Genomic DNA, 26,040 nt, shown 5'->3' on the forward strand with positions numbered 1-26,040 from the left:
GAGTTCAATTCTGTTCAACAAGGTATCATGTTTAAGCTGTACAATACTATAAGCTGCCCCAGAAAAAGGTTCTGGTACACATGCTTCAAGACTGTCTGTGAGCCTGGCAGCTACAGAGAGAGGTAAGCCAGTTTGGATTTACTTGCAGAGTGGAGCCCCTCAGCTGCAGCTCCGCAACGCTCAACAGACCTGCAGGGTGACTACATTCACCAAGAGACTTAATTCGCCCGTTTTGGAGAAGAGTCCCAAAGTACTCCTCATATGGCAGGAGTACCAAACCAAAGAGTTACTGGCTATTCTGGTATCAGTCTTCTTTCTCCTTCATTTTAAATACAATCAGCCATGCTATAATAACTAGATATCACAAAGAAGCATTACCAACACTTGAAATAGGTAAGCAAGCATGTAATGGAAATTCCAATGCTGTTGCCCAGACTTCAGGACAATTCTGCTCATTTAGTTCTTCTAGGAAAGTATAAAGTTACAAGGGGAAGGAAAAAAAAAATTTAAGAAATTGTGTATCACATCTTGTGATGCACTGCCAGGTAGCCTTCCAAATGTCAGAATACACAACTCAGTGACAAGCAATACAAGTTTCCAGGAAAACATCCTGGCTGAAACAAAAAGTCTGGCATTCATTTTCATAAAGGGCTGGAAAAGGGGGGGAAGAATTCTATACTCCTACTTCTCCCAAGAGCTTTTGAAAGCTGTTCAGTAAACTAACACGTCAGAAATAGAGAAAAATGCAGCAAGCATCGTCTTTTAATGCTTAAGAACCATCTCTAACCAGAAGTATCACAGTCCAAGTCAAAGACGTCATGTAACTGATGTCATAATCATGCCTACAACAAACCTGAATAAAATCCACATGAAATAAAGGATCTGCTTGCACAGCCAGTTTCAAGATCGATGCCACAGTTTGGTAAAACTATTATATTAAAAACTATTATATTAAAAACACAGTAAGTTGCTCATCTTCTACCTGGAAAGCATTTCTGTAAGTTGCACAAAGCCAGCGTACGCCAATTCAAATGCACCCCTGTGCCTCGATTGCAGCAGATGATGTTTGAAGTAATCCCCAATATTTTTAACCTAAAAAAGAAAACAAGAGAACAGCCATTTGAAATTATATACAAACAATTCATTTATATATGCAAGATACTTCTGCAATTAAAAGCAGCAATCCTTCCCCTAGTTGGAAAGGCCACTGGCAAAAACAAAAAGCAACTAGAAGTCTTATCATTAAAAAACACTTTAAGGATAAGAAATATTACAGTCTCTTCTTCAGATTAAAGGGATAGTGCTATGTCCTTAAAAAAGCCCCCCAAAATAAGGGACATAAAATTAGCTATTTGTCCAACAGGAACACACTCAGACAGTAAGAAAAGAAAGGGACAACTCTTGATTTTCAGAGGAAACAAAATTAGAATCCTTCTTGTTTGCCTTCACTCTTACCTAAAAATCCAAAGAAAATATCCACTAAATCATAACAGCAGAAACAAACACCTACAAAAATATCTGAGAAAGATAAGAAATTCAAACTTCAAAAATTGTGCTAAAGGGAAACAAACCTGTCTTAGCCATTTTTAAGGTTCTAGGATTCTGCATAATTGCCTTTGACTACTAGAAACATCTTTAAAATAAAGAGATGTTGTATGTATGTAGTAATGAGAGCTACATTTAAAAGTCTCAAAAACCTACATGCTATAACTAAACTTTCACCAATAGTTACTTTCTAGAGCTCTACCAGGACACCAAGTTTTTAAAGCTGTTTGCAAGCTTACAATTCGACACAATCTCGTTCTACAGAAAGATATGCTTTTTATTTTTTCTCTAATTCTCATCAACTTTCAAGGTCTAAATCAAACTTCCAGTATAATTTGTTTAAAATACATTGCACATACTTAATTCTGTTATGCAAAATTTTATTCCGGAATATTTCTTAAGAGTTCTTCAGCAAAGGGTTCTTCAAAGCTTTTATATAACACCAAGCATAAAAGCATGTCAAGTTTCTTATAAAATTCTGCTTATTCTGTTAGTTACAAAATAACATAATTTAATAGTCTGACAAGTAACCAAGATGTCAGAGAAGTTAACGTCATATCTAGCTATACTGTTTTCCACCCTACTGCTGTGTAATTCATATTACCCAAGCAATGAGATTGCAATAATTAAAAAAAAAACCTGGAGATTAAGTCTACTCATTATTTCCTGAAGCTAAACCCCCACCTAACAGAAAATAAACAATAATTGGAGATATTTGAAGTAAAACAGTTATTTCTCTGAGTGGATTTTAAGCTAGTTTATATACCTAAAGGATTTCAGCTTTCTAGCCCAAAAGTAAGTGCCCTTTTTTCAGAAGGAACTGACCCACAGACTAACTCTCCCGCTGTGTAAACAAAACCAAACCAAGAAAACCATACACATGCAAATCAAATTACTGTCCTGTTCCACCACCACCCCAACGTTTTTAGAATAATTCATATGGATTTGGGGGGGGGAAGTAGGGGGATGTCACGTAACTTTCAACTTTACCATTTATATTTTTGAGCTTTTTGCAAAAAAGTCACATTGACTAGAAGCTTACTTCAAATCGAACTCTGATATATTAATTTCCACTCACAGGTTACAGTTTGAACTCACTGGTTAGAGTCTAAAGAACAAGCACTGCCATAACACAGTCCATGCAAATGACAGAGGACTTATCCTGAGACAAGTGCGTAAGCCTGGATTCTTATCTAAAAGCACCATACCATCCATGAGCGTCCAGCTTGCCTGTGTCATAAGACCAGTACTTTATATGTCAGGATGGAGAACAAATCAAGGAATTCACATTTCCTACAACATCACAAAGACCCACAGCAACTGTAAAAAGAGGTGACCCTACCAACTTTGCTTGCACAGGAAATAATACGCCAGTTCAAGTTAAAATATTCAAATATGGCAAAGAGACCAAATATCTTAAATAAATTCGATCATCTTGGTCAAAAACCTACAGTACAACAAGTTAGTCCTATTAATGCAACAATTAACAACTTACAGGGTCATGCTTGCTGCTAAGACCAAGAAACTCAGTGTTCAAGACACATATTCTGTACAAGACGTCCTGAAAGTATTCTGAGAAACAGTTGGTACATTCATGCCTCCATATCTTATTTTCCTAGCAATAAGATGCCACTAAAGTAGGGTTCCTACATTCTAGAAGGGGTTTTTTTGTTTGGTTGTGTGTTTGGTTTTTTGGGTTTTTTTTTTTCTTTTTAAATCATTAGGAGAGGATGGCTTCAAACCCATAAAGGAACGCAAAAGCATCTCACAGTTAGAAACAACTAGTAGTCAGTGAACTATTGCCAACCATACTGAACTCCAGAGGAAATCGACTGATTACAGGAAGAACTGGGGAGAAGTTGTTTTTTGGTGGTTTGGAGATTTTTGTTTGTTTGTTTTAAATTCTTCCTTGAATAGAACAAACTCCAAAGCAGCAATGGGAACCACGCTTGTCCTGGTGGCATAAATCAGTAAAAAGTACTGAGGGTGGGCAGTACTTAGAAGTCTTCCGTGTACTTCAGCGTTCCACCACAAGGGCTCAGATCACCTCTCTGACTGCTGGATTATCACATGCAGAACCCCTGGCATTGGGACAGTACTAAGTCTACTTCTGCTGCCTGTTTCTTCTCACTTTGGTACACAGTTCCAGCAACCTTATCTCCCAAAATCACCTTAAAACTTCAAAGGCGAGATAAGCAGGAGTTTAAGGAAGAGCTCAAAGTTCCTCCAGGCTTGGAGCATTGACTCACGATTTGCAAGTCCTATGACAAAATCAACACACAGTCTTCATTAGGTATCATTTTGGTGATTATGTGGTGGTTACTAGGACACGACACTGTTTGTATTGATTGTCTTAACAGGGAAAGCTTTGAGCCTGCCATCTCTGGACTTCAAGGGTCAGATGGAGGATGAAAGGTAGAATGAATATATATTTTAATAGAGAGATTCCTCCAGCTGTACCAGACATTTCCTATGTTTATTTTTAAATGTAAAGCAGCCATCGCAAAATGGCTTAGGCTTTGAAGACTGCCATTTCAAATACAGTATTTTCAGACTCTACACACATATCTCCACATCAATGAGCTGAAGATGTTACAGTCAGTGCACACAGTGGCATTCAAATGCCATGCAAACCCAACCTTGTACTCAAAAGACAAGGCAAGTGCAAATTTGATATTGTCCCGACTTCCCAGTAACAAACAAACCCACAAAAAAGGTATCAAACAAGAGCTGCCTCTCTGCCAACTTCTCCTGCCTAGGTACATACCAGAACAGACAGCACGAACAGCTACAAAGAGGAATCAAGAATTAGTGCCACGAGTAGCCAGTTAATACCACAGCCTACCAAGAAGCACATTTCTGTTGTGCCCTGTCTTAATGTGGACCAAACCCAAAAGACACTGCCTTCTCATTCACATACTCAAATAAAGAAGTAGGCAAAAATAATCAAAATACTATGCACAGAATCAACACTGTGATATTTTGTGTGAATAAATTGTGACAATAACAGTGATCCCATAAGGTACAATTTAAGAGAGTTACTGACCTGGACATGAAGCAAGGGACAAGATAAGTAAGGCTTTGCAACAGGATGACAAGAATGGCCAAGTGGTGCTACCAGACATTTCTCAACAGTTACTTAGTCCTGCTTGCAGGCAATATGATCAAAGTTTCCCTCAAGTTCCTCCTCCCCCACCCCGGTATTCTTAAATCTCTTTTAATACTTGCAGAATAAAGAAAAAGAATGGGCAACCTTAAAGGAAAGCTCTACATGCATAAGATAACATATTCCAATTCTCTTATTTCTCAACACTCAAAAGTGTTTAATAAAAGTCTGAAGTCACAGCAGATCTGCTATTGACATTTCTAGTCATTTATGATGAAATCCCCTCTTTCTTTTTCTTTTTTTTTTTTTTTTTTTTTGTACAATAGGGTAATGCCAGTTTCAAAAAGTAGAGAAAATGCCCATGGTTTTTCCTATAATATTTGTTATACATTCAGCCAAGTTGTATTTCCTTGTGCATTTCCTTGCAAGCCTGAGGAAAATCAGTATTTCAAACTGACTTCTCATCAATTAGCATTCTTCAAATTAGAACGCAGACATTCTGTTTCACGGGAAGACATCAGAAGTATAAAGAATCTAACAGGCATGTTTAGGAAAAGATAGTGTTGCTTAATAACGAAGTATTTCTGAAAGGGCAACTACTAATGTCTGCTTTCTCAATGGAGAGAGAGATGCTACAGTTGGAGCTGACTCCTTCTAAAATACCCATTCCTTTTTGACTTGGAGCAGATTAAGGAACATAATGGTGGAAACACATATCTGTTCTCTCATCTACCCTCCAGACCTCTGCAACAATACAAGCACAGATGTTAACCAGATGAAAACGTGAAGGCTAGAGACAATGCAAGAGTAAAGACAGTAACATTACTTCCATGGCACCACAACATTAGATAGCATAAGAAATAAGATCTGCAGTACATTACACTATTATTCATTTTAAGATAGACAGTTCTAACACGTAAGGGAAAACTAAGTAAGTATTTTCTGTTGGAAAGAAGAAGAGGTTAAAAAGTAGTATGTCTTGCATATTCCAATATTCCATGTAGAGACCAGTTTTGTTGAAACCATATGGAAATGAAAAGGCCATCAATTAAAACCAGAAATTTAATAAACACAAAATATTTCCCAAATAAATGCCTGTGGTAATCTAATTTCTTGTAAACACTGCACTCAATATTCTACAAGAGACCCAGATGGCATATTAACATTTCTGATCTCTTAAACCAAAAAAAAAAATATGGAGGAAACAGAGAGTCACATTACATACAAATTATTCATAATTCAGAGCCCTATGGAAGACAACATTATAGTTAGTCAGCATGTTTGACTTTCAGAATTACTGATTATGAAGTTCAACTAATGAAGAGCTTTAAGTAAAATCCCAACATCTAGAGTTCAAAATGAAACAAAAAATACTTTGAATATGAAGCCAGTTTAGAAGATTTTTAGCAACTCTATTAATGCCTAATACATACTGAGAGAGGGAGGCAGGCAAGCAGGCATTGGTATCCCTAAACACAGCATACATCTTGTAAATAACCCAATACAATTAGAATGAATATTTCTTGAGGTTTTAGTTATGTATAGTAGCAGCAGATAAGCAAACAAATTATTATACTTATGCCTTCTGAATACCACTATCAAAAAGTAGACTGTTAACTAAGTATAATAAAACAAGAAAACCATGAGAACATTTTTTTAGTTATGTATAGTAGTAGCAGATAAGCAAACAAATTATTATAGTTATGCCTTCTAAATACCACTTTATCAAAAAGCAGACTGTTAACTAAGCATAATAAAACAAGAAAACCATGAGAACATGGCAATAAAAAAAAAAACACAGACAAAGATAAAAAAAGCTTTTCCCATATACAATGTAGATTTAAGAAGAAAGAGTCTTCTGAAAACTGCCTTCCCCACCACCACCCCCCCAAAGAAAAGTGAAGGTTTTATAGTAAAAATTACCCTACCTGTTCTACAGTAATTAACCCATCTGAAGGTTCAGATGTAGCCTGTGAAGGCAAAAGTTTACACAGTGTCCCTAAGAGCAGAGATACTTCCTTCATGCTTCTCCAGCAACATACAAGAACCATTTGAGCTGTGACATCACACGTTTGCCTTTCTTTACCTTAAAAATAAAAATCAACAAATGTAATAGTATAATTCAACGTTCTCAGACTTAGACTTGCAATTTAAACTTCATTTAGCCCAATCTTCTTAAAAAACACAATTAACTACGAGAAAAATTTCTAAGCTGGCTAACCCAAAAGATAATTCAGTTTTGCTGACCCTAATTGCTTCCACTCCTGAACACTCACTGTACTTTATGCCCCGTGGAAGAGGCAGCAGTACACCATTTTACCAGGAAACTGTTATTTTTAAGAGTAGCGGTCTTTTGGTCACAATTGGTATTCACCTGCACACTGAACTGTACAAACACCTACAACTTTGGAACCAGGCGCCAACAAACTTTACGTCAGTCATCCATCCATCCATCCATCCCTCACTGCATGTTACTCAGTTTTTAACCCAGGTGCCCCCACAGGAAGAGGCCTGGCAAAGGCATCACGTTTCTAACACAACATCCCCATCTGGTGGCCACTGTGCCACTTTAACATATTTACAGAATTCTTGTCATGAAACAAAACATATGGCCCAACCAAAACTATTTTAAACATAGGAAAAAACATGTGAGGAAAGAAAGTTCAAATATTTAAGCTTTAAAAAGCTTGCATAAACTATTAAATTTAAAAATGTACAGGTATTCTATAAATTTATTCTGGTATACACTAAACACGTCAAACTTTACAATTTCTTTATCACTGTAAGGCTTAATTTCATAACTGCTATTAATTAAAGTAGACAAATACTATTTAACATTTTACCACTGGAATCTTTCAAACAGAAGCTTCTGCTTATGTAATTTCATGCAACAAGTTTTACTGCATGAACATATTCCCCACTAGTCTTGTGTACACTGGAGAGGTAAATAACACCGTGTAACACCTTTCAACAAGAAACACATTAAAAAGCGTTGCTTGACAGAAAATGTGTTAGAGATTACCTGGCCAGTGCAGTTAAGGCAATAGAGTCTAGGCCAATATCAAAACAACTCATTTTCACTGGTGCTCTAAGAGAGATTAACCACAATCTTCCAGAAACACAGTAATTAGTCTTTAAAACCATGCCCACGAATAACTAGCTTCTGACAGATTTATTGAAGAACTGAAACATTATATGGAGCAAGTAACTTCCAATTCTGATCACCCACGTAAAATGCCTGCTCTATAACAAGTATCTTGATTTAATTACTAATACAGCATTGCATTTACCTCTCATTTCTGTGCAAATATTTTCCATCGGCCTGTGGTCAGCCAGCTTTTCAGACTCTACTTTGCAGTCTTCTTTCAAAATTTTTGCTTGCATAAAGTAATCATTCGTGTCTTGTGGTTGTATCTCATGCAGGATCATCTCCAGACGACCTGCACTTTCTACACATTAAACAAGAGGAACATTTAAGATTGTTTGGGATTTTACTTTCAGTTCTTTTACAAATTTAATTCGGTTTGGGTATGTAAATACAAAAGAAAACTATTAGCACCAAAAAAACTAATATAAAACTATGGTGATTACAAGGATTAAGGAAGAAAGAAAACTGGACTTTAGAGTCATGTGCTTCCAAATAGATGCAACAACACAATCTGCAAACAGTGCAGAAGTCAAGACAACTTCTGATAGAAGTTTAAAAAGGGGCTTAAGATTATGACATAAAATGAGAAATTGAAAGGAGGGGGTGCTAGCTCTAGTTCTGAATCGCTGTAAGACAAACAGAACTTCAGAAGCTTCAGATTTTAGCAGAACTCTTTGGGGGTTTTGTTTGTTTACCTGAATCACTATCCATTGGAATAAGACCCTCTGGTGATGAGCTCTGCACTACTGGTGATACTACAGCAGAGAGTTTGTATGACATCAGAATGAGTCTGGCCACCATTTCCTTCCATTCAGCTATCAACGTCAGGTTACTTAAAAAAAAGAAAACAAAATCACAAGCAAAAAACAACACAACATGGATTAAAAATAATTTTATATTTAAAGGAAAGAACTGAAATTACAAACACTTCTGCAATGGTATTTATGGAAACTATAAATAGGGTACAGTTTGAAAAGTCCTAAGAGTGAATTTAACACATACAAAGGAAGCATGCAACAGCTAGCTAAACAGTGCAGCAGTCAGTAAGAGCTCTAAAAGCCACAGGTCCTGGATTTCATTACAAACAACACTGTATGCTTTTAGGTTCTCCTGCGCAGCTCTTCCACTGTGCTTAAATACAAAATTACAACTTGCTATTTAGCAGTATGTTTTACTTACTTAAAAGGTAATTGCTGCAAAGCCCCAGTTATGCAATGCACTCTCCCATACATGGGGAACGATGCTGCTGCTTGAAGCAGCGACTTCTTAGCTTGAAATATTTCTTCTTCAACGTTCACCAACAAAAGCTTGATAACTAAAATTTTTAGAAGTACAGATTTGCATTATACATACACACATATATTGTATTTTCTATGAAACAAATCTGCTTTAAAGAAATAGGAACAAAGCCTGTTTACACAACAATTCAATGGAAAATGCACAGCAATTTCCTTGTTTACACTTTTCACTCTTTTTTCCTTTAAATAGAAGTTACTGTTGATTTTCAGTTACCTAAACTCCAGCAATATTTGTTATAGTCATTTTAGTCTGTCTATCCAAATCAAACAGCAGCTGTGAAAAGCACAGCCCAGATCCTATACTCAGGGACAATCCCAGGGCTCACGATGAAGTCAATAGAAGGTACCTACCACATAATGAAAGTCAGACTTCACTCTTAGAGCCAGGTTAATACAACAAACAGTTCAGCAGAATATTAAATATTTGAATCTTACATTAGCCATTAAAGAACCTGCCCAATTTTCTATGATACATGTGCCTATTTTATTTATATTTATACCATGGGGCATCTCAGTGTCAGAATCAGAATGAATTACAGACCCAGATAACGAACTACAGATAACTAACAACAGGAGGTACCCTACAACAATAAGACATGAGGTTGCCCATTCATTTGCTTCATATATGGCAACCACAGCCAAGTCTCAAAATCATGATTTCACAGCATGTGAAGAAAGTATTAACAAGCATCTCCGGAAAGGCCAATAATGGCACAAAAAAGTATACAGTAATGAGTTTACTACAAATTACATCCAATGCTTTATTACAAACAATGAATTTAAAGATTTTAGTTTTATTGCAAATTACAAAAGGTGAAGGAAGCCTGTTTAATGAATTTGCCAAATCTGCCAGATCTAGAGCCTCTCAGCTTTCATCCAGAGGCACTAAATCAAAAAAAAAATATCCCACATGTGAATAAAGCTTAATTACTGCAGAAATGTATGTGCAGGACTGCAAACTATTCAGAAAAAAGGTTCCAAGTGAACAGACCTCCAAGGGGTAGTGCTGCAAATATCGAGTACTGGAACATGACAGAGACCAACCTCGACTGCCTTTGCTGAGGGTCAGCGAGCTCTTAGAGGAAGCAGAGGTTCCTTTCCTGCACTTTATGTGCACAGCTTCATCAGGCTAGCTACCAGGGCCTCAATGTCACTTCCCCACTAATCAAAATAACAACAAAAGCCATCTTCTAAGAACATTCTCTAGTCTTAACAGGAACAGGACGAGATTAAGATCTTACTAAGGCACCTGGATTCTTAACAAAATATACTTAAAATCCTACTAGAAATAAGCAACTCCTACTCATTATGCCTCCTACCAAACCCCTTAAGCAAAAGCAGTAAGGTTTTAAATAAATATAAAAAACACAGAGATGCATTTCCTCAAAAGCTTACCTGCTAAAGTGTTCTTCTCCACTGTACTTACTGACGTGTTTTCATCCATCTGGGGGTTATGCTCAACCCATTTTCCTAAACAAATATGCTGTAGTCCTTTATGATGTACTAAAAAGTTCAACAAATATGAAGCAGTGACACAATCGTATGGCTTGGTACTTGTGCTAAGATCCATTGCTGCTTGGAATAGGAGATCTAGATTTTCAGAATCCTGAAAAAAACCCACAATATTGTTCATTTTATTGAACTTCGATATTGATTTAATTAAGCTACTTAGCAGCCTGGAACCTAAGAACCTGCTATTCAATAAGTTTGCTGCTACATATTTCTTAAGAAACACTTATTTTGTACATTGATCACCTTACACTCAAAACATGCACGCGTATGTATTTAGCAAAGATAAAATTACATACATACTGAGGATGGGGACATTCATTTACAAAGCAGTATTGAAACACTGCACTTGACAGGAGGACAGGCTTTTTGTTTTGTTTTTTTTAAAATACTATTGTTTTATCTGCTAACGGACATTACAGAGAAGCACAGTTTATCAGGAAGCAGTATTTTTTCACCAGTACTTATGAATTTAAAAGTAAATTTTTATGAAGTAATAAACAGAAAAGACTCAACAGTATCGAGTCAAAGGGCAAAATTTGGGAGAAATCAAAAAACACAATCAGGTAATGAAACCTGAGACCAATCAGAGAGGAAAGAAACAGAGCTGCATTTCTTAAAACACAAGAGTAACCATGTCAAAATGCCTCAATGGTTTACAAAGGGAAGCCACAGATAAGCAAGGAGCTGGAATTAGCTATTTCTCTGATAGTTCAAAGTCATAGCCAATGAACTACCCAAACTCCTTCATCCATTAGTGAAACAAGCCTCTTTAGCTAAGGGCGTAAGCTGTGTAAAAATGTTTTTAAACGTATTTTAGATTTAAAGGTTATTTAAATCTAAAAACTACTTTTTAATTACATACCTGTAAATTAAATGCAACATCACGCAGTTTCATCAAAAGCCCAAATGCCAGAACTTTTATTTCCTCAAAATTACTGGCAAAGCACTGGATCAAAGTTTGGACACGAGTAGAATCGATCTCCCGATCGAACTGAAAAACTTGTGCCTGGCCTGTTCGAAGAAATCAATGCCTTAGATAGTTTTGCTATAATTCTTTCCAGAATAAGCACTATATTCACATTTCTCTTAGCTATACTAAAAGAAGCATTAAAATAAAATTTTAGCTAAAGCATTATTTTTAATATTGCTTACTTCTCTTTATAGGTCTTAAAATGCCATGTTTACTGTTGGGGAAAAAAAAAAGGTTACCATATCCAAGAAATGACTCTCAGCAATACAGAAAGGAACTGATTGCAAAAACCAGAAGCCCATTGATTCACATTATATTCAACATGGAAAATAACCTTTATTTCAGCTTCACTTAAAAATTCTTTTCCTGGAAGTATGTAATAGTAGAAAAGAATTCCTCTCAAAAAAGGTTTAAAACTTCAGTGTGTTTTGGGGTTTGGTTCTTTCTGTCATAGGAATAATTCCCTAAAAGGGAAGCCATTACAATTTTTTGCTTTTAATTTAGATTTAAAGGAGTCATGACTTCTGGCAACTGACCTAATGCTATAAAGAAGCCAAAAATTTTAAGATGTAAACAAGTGCAACACATTCCAGCACATAACAGCAATTAAACCTCCTTTCTAGAAGTAATGTCAGGCTTCTGAAATCCTGAAGCTGCTATTACAAGCATCTCTCAATACAACTTTCTACTAAAAAAATTTAAAAAGCAGCAACAACATACCACAAACTCGTAATAATAAAACTAACGTGTTCATGATTTTTTTGAGAAAAGATCTACCAAGAAGGCATCTTTCTTCCCTTTCAAAAATAAAATTTTATCTTACATGTCACATTTCTTTAAAAAAAAAAAAAAAAAAGAGGCCATCATATTTTGCATTTACTTCATCAGTATTCTGTTTTCCAGTAAAGCTTGCTATCCTTCCTTCAGGTAAAATGAAAGCAACGTAGGAAATGCCATAGAAATTAAGGACTAAGAATACCGTTTGACCTTGACAGAAATTGACTAGCTGGCATAAAAGATTCTTCAAAATCTCCCATTCCTACAGCCTATACATTAGGCTTCTCACCTTTTGCAACAGAAAATATTTCTGCTATTGATCCTAAAATACTCAGTGCAGAAAATCTGGTTGGGTGTGATGAACCAGGAAACAGTACCTCAAAAAGTCTGTCACATACAGATGTCATGAAATCCTGAAAAATCACAAGAAAAATTTTATGACCGTTTACTTGCTGCCGTACCAACAAAAGTCTAAGTAACTGAATTCAGGACATTCTGCTTTACACATTACCCCAAAAATTATGACCTTAAAGTTAATTTTGGAAGAATGGGAGGCCTACCTCCACGCTACTGACAAATTTCTTGTTTTTCCTAGAGTACAGTGAAGGCTGGACAACCATCTGTTGTTTGTTGGTTGTTTTTTTTTTTTTTAAAAAAAAAAAACCAAAAAAAACCCCAAACAAACAGTTTCCCTTCCCCACTCCGACAAAATGATGGCCATTGTATCTGAACCTTGAAAATTAGTTGAACAAGAAAAGCAGAACTCAAGACAAGAGACAGTTTAACACAAAGAGACTGATTATGTCAGCCTTCAAACAGGAAAAAAGGACAAATACAAACGAAGTCTTCATACGAAGTCTTCATGCTGAAGCACTGCCATTCATTCTCTCACTGATCACTCTGGAGAGCTAGAAAAAGGCTGAAGCTCAACAGATGTCCATTTCAAGCCCAAGTAACACATGTAATTTAAAACTTGTTACTAAACTGCCAGTAGCTGAAGGGACACTTACCTGGAAATTTTAGTTTGGGTTGGGGATACATGTCCAGTTATTCCCCACTTACTGCTGTTTCAGTTCACATCATGGAGCAATCCCTCAAAAAATAACCTTTATTGCTTTTGGACAAAACTAACCTTAAAGATACCCTCCAGATATTAATGGGCACTCAGTTCATTAGACAGCAGTACATTAGGTCAAAATCTACTTGCATAAGTGCAGACAGAGTGGACAAGGTCCTCAGCACTGTTCTGCTTTACAGATTTCTTCCTTCTGCACTACACTACTTCCTAACACAGACACAGCGTAACTTACCCAGCAGTGTTCTCAAGAACAATGAACTATCATTCAGAAATGCTATCCCACCTCTTATATCTGCATCTCTATTAGTCTAACTTACTTTATACTGCTGCAAAATCCCCAAAGGATGTCTTTTAGTTGAGTTTTCAAGGAACTCTTGCTTGGCTTTATTTTGCTCCAATTTATAAAGCACCTGGGAACTTTCTTGTATCCTACAAAATAACTTTTAAAACAAAAACAAAACATAGGTAAGGCAAGAATCACTGACAGTTAAATAGGGGAAAGGGGGATTTTCAGCTTATTTTAGAGATCATATTGCTTGTAATTTTTAAAAAGTTTGCACAAGGTAGAACACAGAACAGATCCTTCTCTCTCCACTCCAAAACCAAGATTTTGCTCCCCATTTCTCTTGTGAACAACCTTTCCCGCCTCTGCCCCGCACCTCCAACACCTTCTTCCATCTATCTTCCTCCTTAAACTCATGCCTCGTCTTCTCCCACCTCCTCATTTTCTCTGGAACATATGTTCCTCTATTAAAAAAAAGCTCAATTAATGCATATAATTTTTATAGCCTCAGTGTCTTTTACAGAGTTTGACTCACTTCAGGAGTGCTTCCCCCAGCTCTTTTATTACCCACTAGTAGTATTTCCTTTCTTATTATACTCCCTCTAACACATTTTTTCCATCTCACATTCCTCAGTCTGCACCAGGCAGGAAGGGAAAGAGAGGGACTTCTCTTTTGTTTCCACCAAAACTATTCCCTTATTTTTCCCGTCTCAAACTTATTGTTCTCTCCTTCCACACCGCTTTCTTTTGCCATTAACACCTTCCAAAACATTCTTTATACACACATGGTTGCCTCATTTTACCCATATCCTTCTACCATGATCTACATGTGATCTTGGCAACTTCCACAATGTTGACACACTCAGTCCCTGCGGACTGTAACAGCACAGCCACATGTCATGCTGTTACTTCAATATTCCTCTACTTTGTCTTCCAAATCAGGTTGCTGAGGCTGATCAAGTGACCATGAACTTGCCTGAGGTATGGTAAGTCTACTTAAGCACACTGTTAGTCCACAACACCGGCAACACAAGGTTCATCGCTTACTCTACGACACATTGCTTTGCTGTTAGTAAAGTATGCATATGCTGACAGGTTAACTAACACTCGCTGCCATTCATGATTAAGTTACTGTGCCTATCAATTTTTTGTTTAAGCCACCCTCGCCTGCGATGACTTATCACCACTCAGTTGGGTAACACATACAACATAGTCCTGGTCTTAGAGCTTCTATTCTTTCAGATGAGCAACTCCGTAACACGCTCTGCAGAATTTTTTTGTAAATGCTATATAACTAACATAATGGGCACATTAGACACTGGTAATAGTTGGAAATTACCTTTCTCAGTAAAGAACCTATCTGTTGCCTTACTGAAGGAGACTGGCTGTTCAAGTTGTACATCAGAAAAAAATGAATTAGTTGCATTTCTTCCATAGACACAATTTCCGTGCTACGATGGGTTTCACACAGTAAACCTAAAGCATCAATGCAGACCTGAAAGATATTTAGATGTTAACCACAAGAGTTACAGGCACCTATGACAATACCTTTTTTTTTTTAAAAAAAAACAATGCTAACACAGTATATAGGATCAAAGCAATTCTTCGAATTTAAAGACACAAAATAAATGCTGTCCCTTTACCTGATTGTGCTGATGAACTAGACCCTGTTTTATACGTTCAGTAGATACAAGACCATTGCTCACAATGGTTGAAAGTTCCAGGTGTCCGTGAGCCCTGGCTGTTCTTAGGCATGCCATTAATGCTCCAAGAGCTCCTCTAGTACTCCGAGAGCCTAAAGAAAATGAAAACCAGTAACTATAGTTTGATTAACACAAAAAATGTACTAATTGCAATGCTTGTCAGAAACTCCCAATACTTCCAACACATGACCCCCGCTCCCCTTTTATTTTTTACCCCACAATACCCAAAAGACAGTGTCTGTCATAGATTAAACTTGCTCTAAACTGCCTGGGTCCCAAAAAGCTTCATCTTGAACATGTCATAAGAAAAAAGGACCTTGTGAGGTCTCACAAGCCCTTGTTTTAGAATTACAGTAAGTTATGTCAAAAACTACAGGAGAATCATAAATCTCGTATCCACATATTTGCAACAAAAAACAATTTGTAAAGTCCTGGTACTGGAGACGTCTGTGTAAGAAATAAGAGCAGAACAGAAAAATAGTAGAAAAAAAGTACTGATACAAAACAAAGCTTAGCACGTAAAGAGAACAGTAAGGGACCCACAGTTAGAATACTAATTATTTTGCTCATGGCATGAACACACACTTTTGATTATTATGAATTTCACCTTTAAATACTAACAGCAATAATAGCCATCTGGAATTTTTCTCCCAAATTAACTCTAATAATAATAATAAACCAGAAATCACATTTCTAAGATTTATTTTAAAAAATAGTAATTACAAATATAATATTTATTTTCTTACCTAGATTAGCATCTGCAGAAGCCTGAAGAATTCTAATCATGTAGCTCAGACTGTCAGGGCTACACTTGAGCAATTTTGGTAAATAGTAATCTATTATGTAAGTAGTTTGGTCATGGTTCCCTTCACACAGTATTACTAGAAGGGGAGAAACCCAGATGTCATGCCAGTGGTCAACCCAGGTGCTTTCTTGAAAACTTGACATAAAATGGGCTTTGTGATTAGTAAACATGGTTTCCAAAAGATCACTAGCATAAGGTGCAAGAGACTGATCATTCATCACATCCAAGATTTGTACTGGAATTGTTCTGTCCAACTGTAGTATATTTTCAGTACCTACACACTCCACAAGACAGCCAAGAGAAGCGTATTTCCCTTTCACATGCCATTCCAAGCTTAGTAAACGCTTTATCAGCCTTAAAAAGAATGGGTCTGATTTTTCATTGGATCCAGTTATAGTGGTTCGGTGTATCTGAAGAAGATTCTTGAATATCAATTTGGTTTGGTGTCTAACAGCATCCAGAGGGTGTTCCCAGTGTGTATAAATATATTCCAGCAGCTGCCCAATTACGTCCGAGTTCCCATTAAGTTTGATTTTTAGATTTGGGGAGCCTGAAACAAGGGCAGCCAGTGCTGAGTTAGTCCAAATAGCAAGGATTCTAGACAAAGATGTTGCCATACTGGATTCTTTTAGCCTTTTAAAAAGAACAAACAACAAAAGTTTGTTATTTGCATTTGTCAATTTTTTCAAAATATATTTTTTTATTTCAAAATAATTATTCATCACATCAGTTTACCTCACACTAAAACGGGTAAGGAGACACCAACCATTGAAGAAAACGTACTAACACAAAAAGAAGTGATGAAGTGGATTTTGCAAAGTGTATGCTTAGTTACCTGACATGCTGTTAACTGGTCACAGCTAAAACTCCTAAATATGGTGACAAGAAACCTGACAAGTCACTACGCTTGCTATTTTACAAAACAAAAATAATATCCATATGCTAATATTTGAGCAGCATTGTTATTGCATGCTTCTTGAAAATATAAGGAAAACTTTTCATTGCCATATAAAACAATAAAAACTGAGTACCACATGTGCAAAACCAAAAATCACAAAATTGACCTCCAAGGCAAGAACAAAGATAAAGCTGAATACACGTTTTAATCTCCAGTCTAGTAGTGCTGGTAGTCCATTAGATGCAAGCAGGCAACACTTGCAACCAGGAAAAAAAATTGAAGTTCACCTTACTTCAAGTATTCCACTTACTGGCACATTTTGTTTTCTCCTGTACTTTTAAAAGCATAGGAGGTGATGTCCTGAAACTGAATTTTATCTGTCTACATAACAATTGATTCTGCCACACCTTACTGTCCAGCAGTTTGTAAACTAATCCCACTTATGTCGGAAAAAATCATTACAGCATGCAACAGAAAACTGTCACTTAGAACTATCTATGCAATATCAAGGCATATTTTTCAAACTTAGAGAGTTATTCTGAATATATTAAAAAGATGACATGATCTGTGGCAGAAACTACTATCATTACACTGAAAACATCAAAGAGATACTCCACCAGGACCATATAAGCTATGCAAAATAACAAGTAAAAAGATCAACTCCCTCCTCCCAAACATGAAACAACACAAACCAAAACACAGGCTTACTCTGAACTCAAAGACAACAAGACTGATGCTATATCTAATAACAGTTTCTCTCCATTTTCACCCATGCTGCCATTCTTCCATTCCAGCATAGCCAGTGCTCCATGGCAAAGAAAGAGAAGGACCGAGTCAGGGAGTTCTTCCGTACACAGAGTCCCACAGTTACTCACAAACCACGCTGGCACGCCTGCGTGTTTCATTGACCCAAGAAGCAAGTCACTGACCTGTAATTGCAAAATAACACCCATTACAGTATCTCAGCACAACAGAAAAAAGCTATTTTGTGCATAACTGAGAACCTTAGAAGATCTGAAGACATTTATTGTACATTGTTTTTCTCAAATTCAAAACCCTAATCTTATTATCTCATATGGCAAGGAGAGAAAAAAGGATTTACACTCCAGCAAAAGACTGATACAGAGGTTGGCAAGTCCTTCTGTTCGTACCAGCAAACCCTCTGAACAACACTGGTAGTAGCACTGATCAAGAACACTATGACATTTCCAGTCTTTAGCAAAGAAACACACTTACCAAGGAAGGTAATTCTTCAGCTGGCTCATACATAGCTTTAGTAAACAGAATAACAGCCAGTCCTGAGGTAGTCTGAACAGTTTGCAGGAGAGTTGCTATATGGCAGAAAAAGATATTTTACATTAGAGTGCAGCAAACATCATGTGCTAGAACTATGTATCAAAATTATAAAGATGGTATTGAATTTTCCTAGACTACTTGTAGTTGTATAATCACAAATCTGTAGTGTCTGCCTGGATGGCAAGTATTAATGAATTTATACTCTAGTGTAATAGGAAACTATTAATACCTTTTAACAGACAGAAAATACAGAACTGCCCAGTAAGACAAGGATGACTGTAGCAGAGCCTCTTGACATTTATATTAAATTCTACTGTACAAAAATATCTGTTTAAGAAGTAAACTCAATTATAGTGCACCGATAAATAGTTCTGACAGCATGATTCATACACATATACAAAATTTTGATAGGCACAGACATTCTGTGAGTCTCAACAGTATTTCTGTTAGTTTCTAAATTATTAGTACTAGCATTTACATTGGTTTTTGTAGTAGTAGGAGTTAAACTGTATGTTTCAAAATTATGATCTACAAACCATAGTTCGCCAAAAGACCTACTACTGCTCCCACTCCCATTAACCTCAGCAGTTCAATTTCCATTCAAACTAAACTCAGTTTTTATATGTACAGGTGGTGTTTACTACAAAGACAACAAGACCGCCTTAATAAAAATATTTGGGTTTGTATCTTACTAAACTTACCATCCATTAGGAAGTTTGTGGAGCTTTTCAGTAAACTACACATACTTTGCCAAACAAAAGACTCATGGTGTTTCCAAACACTTCCCTGGATATTTTCTTGCAATTTCTGTACAAGCATCATTGAAACCTTAATGGCTACCAGTAAATCGTGCATCAGCTGAGTCTGAACAATACGATTTCCGTGATTCTTTCTGTGGAAAAAAAAAACCACCCAACCAACAGACAGACATGCACACAAAAAGAAATTGAAAAACATTCTTCACCACCCCCAGAAAACTATATCCTTCCAACTTCAGACAGAATTAATGGTAAAAACTAATTTATTTTTTGAGTTGACCAGATATGTAACTATAGGAAAACAAGAAGCAGACTCAAGGGCGGTATTTTAAAATTAAGTTAACAAACATAATGACAAATTCTACTACTGTTTTTGCAGGTTCCTGTGACAAACTTTCAGGCATTTGATTGTGACTGAGCACAGCTGAACTTTTCCAGCAGCTTTCCAAAAAGACCAACAGAAGACAGTGCTGCTCCTTTCCCATTTTTCAAGTAGTTCCTCCATGCACAAAGCATATTTCTATGATTCAACTTTCTTCTAACATGAAGACAGACAACATGTAAACTTTTAATGTACAAAACGCTCCATTAAGCACGTCTCCTCTGGGTACATGATGAGAGACCACAGCGAAGAGGCTTCACTTTACGCAATGCTGGAAAATGCCAAGATATTAAATGATGACTGCTGTGACAGACTAAACAGAATATCAATACTGAATTAAACACTCACGGAAAGTGGAACAGTATTACTCTACTTGAATTTTAACACATGTATCTATTAATTACAGTGTTCAGTCAAAATTCAGATAGCAAAAACAGAACTCAAAGGCCTCCCTTAAAAGTAGTAACTCTAACACAGTATCAGTACCTTAAATGTTACTGCCTTTAAACTTTATTTTATATCATCATATTGCCACAAAAGAAAAGAAACTCATCAGCAGCTTTTTTTTTTATTTAAAATATGTATCATTGTAAAATGATATTCCCATCTTTCATCAATGTATGGCTTACAAAGTGATGTTACAAACCGTAACAGATTATCTTGCAAGAGTGAAATTAAAACAGATAAAATACAGCTTATATTGAATTCACTTGCCTGTTTTCTTCCTGTATGTCAAGTAGTGACTTCTGCAGAAACTGAAGGACTAGTGAAAATAATTATGGTATGAATTAATTTAAAAGAGAAATAGAACAGAAAAATTCCAGCAAAGCAATCACACGTATACATCATACCCAGACACAAGTAACAGTTACCCACATAATAGCATTTCTTCCACTCCATAAACAAATTAAAATGACATTTCAGTGCAGACCCAAAGAAGTGATGCTAAAGCAAAATCCCAAGCTGTTTTGCAACAACCTGGTACAAAACAAGAGTTTCCAACCCACTTGGCCTAGTCCTCCAAGGTACTGAGAGTTCTGGTTCCTCAATGAAAAGCTTGATTTACCAAGAGCTAAAGACAGACCAGCAATAAAAGGCGCACAGGAAGCTGTGAATATTACCTGCATGCTGAGGGCACACTGTGTCAAGTCATCACGCATTACCAGCAATCAGACTTCTGCCAAATTATTGCCAAAGAAAATTCTTGCCAGAGCAGGCCTGGGCTGGCTATAGTTAAGAATGGCTGTTAACAGCTCAGTGTTACTATATCCAATTTCATTATGAGGCAAAGGACAGAAAATACTTCACATAAATTAGTATGACCTCCCCTACCCCTTTAAGAATAACTCACCAGTACCTTTTCAGATTTATATCTAGAGCTGCTCAATAGAGCAAGACTGACTCCTGGAAACCAAAGGTACAAATCAAGGAAAAGTCTTTGACAGAAAAATACCACGTGAGGGTACCAGTTATTAAAAATTAACCAGGAGATCAGATTTGATAGATCTTTATGCCTACCTGCCTCAGCCAGCAACAAAGAACCACACAGCCGCTCATTCCACTCCCACAGCCGTGGGGGAAAAAAAAAAAAATATCGACAGGGCAAAACTCGTGGGTTAAAATAGTGCAATTTAACAGAACAGCAAAAGGAAAGATGAAAACAAAACAGTAACACCAATAAAGGGATATGAAGACCCGATTACAATACCGCCGCGGAGCGCACCGACCGGACCCGCACCGCCGCAGGCCACCCCCGGAGTGGCGAATGCTCGCCTCCCCCCCGCCAACCCCAAAAAAACCCCCCCCGCCCGCCCCCGCCCCGCCGCAGGCCCCCCCCGGAGTGGCGACTGCTCGCCTCTCCCCGGCTACCGCCTCTATAGCCCGGGCATGGCTCACCTGGGATGGAATACCCGCCCCCTGCCGGCTCCCGGGGAAAATTAACCCCATTCCTGCCGGAACCACGACACTACCTCATGTTACTTCTTCAAACACAACCCTCCCTCCAGTAACCTACAGTGAAACTTATTTTACTATAAATATAACCTTACCTTCTTCAAACAGGTTCTTAATACTTGCTCTACCTACAGGAAAGAAAATACATTTAACTACTGGATACTAATCAATACTATCTATTTTACATAAACATTTACATAAATATTTACATAAAGATTTACGTAAACATTGCTATTAGGTGCCACACCAAGATGCAAACCAATGCTGAGCAAGTTAAAACAGAAGACAATATATTCAGTGTCATCATACCTAAGCTGGAGTCCTCCATACAGGAAGCAAGGTTGTCCAGTACTTTCCTGTACAAATATATGTCTGTGGTTTTCAGTTCTTCCCTAAGGCAGCATACAAAGCTTTGTACAGCTAACGTCATAGTCTGTTCAGGAAGACCATTTAGTGAACTGCAACAGTAAGAAACAGCACGATCAGTTAGCTCATACTGAGGTCTTCAATATCCACTTGACTAAAGTCAATGTCAGCTAAAAATCCAATAATAGATAGACGTTGCTTCCTGCATGAAAACATACTCTGCTTTAAAATAAACATGCACATTCTAATTTTGCAGCTAGAAAACCTGTCAAAGGGGTGTAAAGCTCTGGCATGCAACTAAATACAGGATGGAAGCCCCGCATCTCTCAGTGGGACAAGTGTTTTCAGACATACAAATGAAGTCAGCTAAGCATTGGATCTTAAAAATGTTAAGGCTCTAATAAATGCACTGAAGAAAAACAGCAGTAATTTTGCATAAGAAAAAATTAATTGCAATAAAAATTGGCATAAGAAACCACAGTTTAGTTACAATCCCTCTGAACAGCCTTCTCTTGACGTTGTCAGAGTTGATATTTTATTTTTTCTTTTTTTAACACAAGTATTTTAAGTATCTAATATTAGATTTTAAAATTCAGTGATAATTACACTAGGCTGTCTTTACAGTAATGAAAGAGATCAAAATAATACAGATCAAAATAATAAAACAGATCAAAATAATAACTTCGAAGTTATTTATCCAATGATACATTCTTTATAATTCAGATTTTTAACTAAGCAAGAAAGAAAAAAAGTACATATTCACAAATTAGTACCACAAATTTTCTGTAATTAAACTACAGCAAGTTGTAGTACACAACAAAGGAGAGCAATTAAGAAAAAAAAAAAGCTTACTATTTAATTTTTTTACCTTGCTAATACTTTTTTCAAGGGATTCTTCACACCCAGTGAAAAATATGTCTCTCCCAAAATATCCAAACAAGCTTTAAGCATGGGATCACACGCAGAGTTTTGATCCATCTTCTTCACCAATGGTATAATCTATAATCAACAGAACACGTGATGAGCAAAAACTCTGGATATACCCTGATCATTAACAGAGGCAGAATTCCCTCTCATCCAAGTATATGGTGCAAAACCGTCCTCTCTTCACCATACCCCTTTAAGTTTCAGGTGTTCAATAATGTTCTAAGAACACCTCTAATACCAGAAAAACATACACACAAAATTGGAAACTTGGTATCACTTGCCTTCCACCATTTTCAGTAGCTGTAGCCTTAATTTAGCCTAATTGCTAAATTAAGTACCAGAACTACATTTCTACCTAACGCATGTGCAGCAGTAACAACTGCTCTTTATCTGTTTCCAGGAATGTTTAAAAGAGTATGAAGTTTATTTTAGAATTATATTTTCCATTAACGCACATGACACGCTGTCAGTTACCAAAACCGATGCTAACAACAGTGAGGTCTTACTTGTTTAATACACTGGATCTGCTGGATGCCATCACTCAGCTGCGCGCAGTGCAGAAGCAGAGACGCCAGGTTTTGCTCTTCAGCCTTTGAAAACACTACATTTGGAAAAAGAGTCTCTTTTTAGAAAAAAATTACAATACGCAGTATGACCAATACCTAATTTATAATAAGAAATCACTGCTTAATTCTCTAGGGTTTTTTCCCTGATCCAGTGAACCTGCTGGTGCCACAATCCCTTAAGTCACCTTGCAATACCATAACACCAATTTTTTTTTTTTCTAACAAATGAAAAAAAAAATATGCAAGTTTCACTCTAACATAATATTAGGCCTCACCTTCAGCATGAAGACCAGTTTCACAAAATCACAGCATGGTTGAAGTTGGAAAGGACCTCTGGAGGTCATCTGTTCCAACCCCATTGCTCAAGTAGGGTCACCTGGAGCTGGCTGCCCAGGACCATGACCAGATGGCTTCTGAATACAGAGTACAGAGACTCTCCAACTTCCCTGGGCAACCTGTGCCAGTGCTCAGTAACCCTCACATTAAGAAAGTGTTTCCTCATGTTCAGAGGGAATCTCTTGTGTTTCAGTTTGTGCTGATGCCTCCTGTCCCAGCACTGTTCAACACAGAAGAAAGTCTGGCTCTGTCATCTTTACGCCCTCCCTTCAGATATTTTTTACGTATTGATAAGATTCCCCCGAGCCTTCTCGTCACCAGGCTGAAGAGTCGCAGCTCTCTCAGCCTTTCCTTACAGGAGGGCTGCTCTAGGCCCCGAAAGGTCTTAGCAGTCCTTTGCTGGACTCTCTCCAGTATGTTACTGGGGAGACTAGAACCAGACGCAGCACTCCAGGTGTGGCCTCATCAGTGCTGACCTGAAGGCAAGGAGCACCTCATAGTAACTTTAGTATACAAATCTTTTATTACTCATTTTGGGGTTTGTTTGGTTTTTTTAAAGTAAAGATCACTAGAAGCTTATCTCATTAAACAAACAAAAAAAAAAACCCAACCCACAAAATAAAAGAGGATTTTAACAGTATCTTTAAATGAAGTTAAGTACAGAAAATACAAAGACTGGGAAAATACACTCAAGATGACCTCCAGAGATCCCTTCCAACATCAACCATTCTTGTGATTCTTTGAAATTCAGCATAATCCCACATATTAAGGCTAATACTTCACGTAGCACTGAATTACAGGCCTGCAAGCGGGATTACAAGTAGGACTTGCTACCATCTTCACACCAATGATAAAACAAAACAAAGAGCTTTCAAACCAAAGAGACGGTGCTCTAAAGGATTCGTTTAACTCTGCCAAGGTAAGAAGTCATTGTCATTACAAAATAAAAACAAACCATAGAAGAGCAAACACACATAAAATCCACAAAACAAAACCACCAGAAATAAAACATAACAAGAAAAAAAAAGAGAAAACAGGTCAATTTCAGTAGCTACTCAAATGCATTCTACTAACAGAAAAAGAAATTACAGAACATTCGTTCAGAAAAAAACACCCCACTTACTCTGAAGTTTCTCGAGCTGCTGCTGATCAAGAAAGAATGCATCTACCTGAATTTCCTTCTTCTTCTTTAAAACCATTTTAGCTGATTACGAGATACCTGCTCAAACAAACAAAAAAAAAAAACGGCTGATTATGAGATACCTGCTCAAACAAAAAAAAAACCACACCATGTCACATCATTTTAAAAGCATAACTACAAACACTTCCTATGATAATGGTCTTTTCACTGTCCTGAAATGTTTATTGCATTATCTGTGCAATTTGTTCCCCCAAGATATTATCTCTCTCTAGTTTCATGAACTTCAACTATTTCAAGCATTTTGTCTGAAATTCACCCAGACTTCCGGGCACACAATGGAAGTCATGGAAAACAGGATTGGCTGGATGAATGACAAACTGTCTCACCAGAGTGTAACTGCACTTGTTACATAGTCTGTTACATGCCCCTGGATCACAGTTTGAAAATATGACGCAGAAGCATGGGAATAACACCACAAAACTTCTGTTGCTCTGTTTTACTGTTCAAAACTCATTCAACTTGTATTAATGTAAAGTTAGAACTGCGTAGCAAAGCAGGTTTGTTTCTTTAAAACACATCAACCAGTTCTGTGTTTGCTATAATGGATGTTACAAATAGCAAGCTATTTTTTTTTTCTTTAAGGTAATGGCAATTTAGCATGCACTACAGTTTCACTGACTTGTGAGCTCGTTATTGCAGAAGGGTTGAGGTTGGAAGGGACCTTTGGAGGTCACCTGGCCCAACCCCGTGCTCAAGCAGGGCCACCTGGAGCCAGTTATGCAGGACCACGTTCAGGTGGCTTTTGAATGCTCCCAAGGATGGAGACGGCACAGCCTCTCTGGACAACCTGTGTCAGGGCTGGGGCACCCTCACACCACACCTGGAGCTTCCTGATGACCAGAGGGACCCTCCTATGTTTCAGTTTGTGCCCATCACCTCCTGCCCTGGCACCATCTTCTTTACACGCACCTTCCACGTATTTACAAACACTGACGAGATCCCCTGAACTAACGCCCCTAAACCCAGGCGGCCTCAGCCTTTTCCCGCGGGACAGGGGGCACCGCACGAAGGCGTTCAACCAGCGGCGCGGCCAGTGCCCGGGGAGGGTAACCGACACCTCCCCGACGACCTCCGGTGGAGGCAAAGGCCCGGCTTAGGGCGCCTTAGAGGAAGATGCCGCCGGGCCCCGCCG

The 26,040-nt window shown here is 37.5% G+C and overlaps 1 protein-coding gene across 1 annotated transcript in view; it reads right to left on the minus strand.

The window, feature by feature from the left end:
• The window catches only part of THADA (thyroid adenoma associated), a 163,314-nt gene extending 138,360 nt beyond the window's left edge, over nucleotides 1–24,954 (minus strand). The window contains exons 1-21 of the mRNA XM_009880656.1: nucleotides 24,831–24,954; nucleotides 23,312–23,406; nucleotides 22,747–22,877; nucleotides 21,822–21,970; nucleotides 21,608–21,640; nucleotides 20,274–20,322; nucleotides 19,121–19,311; nucleotides 18,360–18,454; nucleotides 17,832–18,052; nucleotides 16,167–16,858; nucleotides 15,361–15,512; nucleotides 15,057–15,212; nucleotides 13,752–13,874; nucleotides 12,646–12,769; nucleotides 11,472–11,620; nucleotides 10,493–10,703; nucleotides 8,979–9,114; nucleotides 8,495–8,631; nucleotides 7,942–8,100; nucleotides 6,580–6,737; nucleotides 983–1,092 (exon numbers count right to left, since the gene is read on the minus strand). Coding sequence (XP_009878958.1) covers nucleotides 983–1,092; nucleotides 6,580–6,737; nucleotides 7,942–8,100; nucleotides 8,495–8,631; nucleotides 8,979–9,114; nucleotides 10,493–10,703; nucleotides 11,472–11,620; nucleotides 12,646–12,769; nucleotides 13,752–13,874; nucleotides 15,057–15,212; nucleotides 15,361–15,512; nucleotides 16,167–16,858; nucleotides 17,832–18,052; nucleotides 18,360–18,454; nucleotides 19,121–19,311; nucleotides 20,274–20,322; nucleotides 21,608–21,640; nucleotides 21,822–21,970; nucleotides 22,747–22,877; nucleotides 23,312–23,406; nucleotides 24,831–24,906 — 3,347 coding nt within the window. The 5' untranslated portion in view covers nucleotides 24,907–24,954. The remainder of the gene's footprint in view (nucleotides 1–982; nucleotides 1,093–6,579; nucleotides 6,738–7,941; nucleotides 8,101–8,494; nucleotides 8,632–8,978; nucleotides 9,115–10,492; nucleotides 10,704–11,471; nucleotides 11,621–12,645; nucleotides 12,770–13,751; nucleotides 13,875–15,056; nucleotides 15,213–15,360; nucleotides 15,513–16,166; nucleotides 16,859–17,831; nucleotides 18,053–18,359; nucleotides 18,455–19,120; nucleotides 19,312–20,273; nucleotides 20,323–21,607; nucleotides 21,641–21,821; nucleotides 21,971–22,746; nucleotides 22,878–23,311; nucleotides 23,407–24,830) is intronic.
• Between the last annotated feature and the right edge of the window lie 1,086 nt (nucleotides 24,955–26,040).

Source organism: Charadrius vociferus, unplaced genomic scaffold (assembly GCF_000708025.1).
Source record: "Charadrius vociferus isolate BGI_N301 unplaced genomic scaffold, ASM70802v2 scaffold192, whole genome shotgun sequence".
Lineage (NCBI taxonomy): Eukaryota > Metazoa > Chordata > Aves > Charadriiformes > Charadriidae > Charadrius > Charadrius vociferus.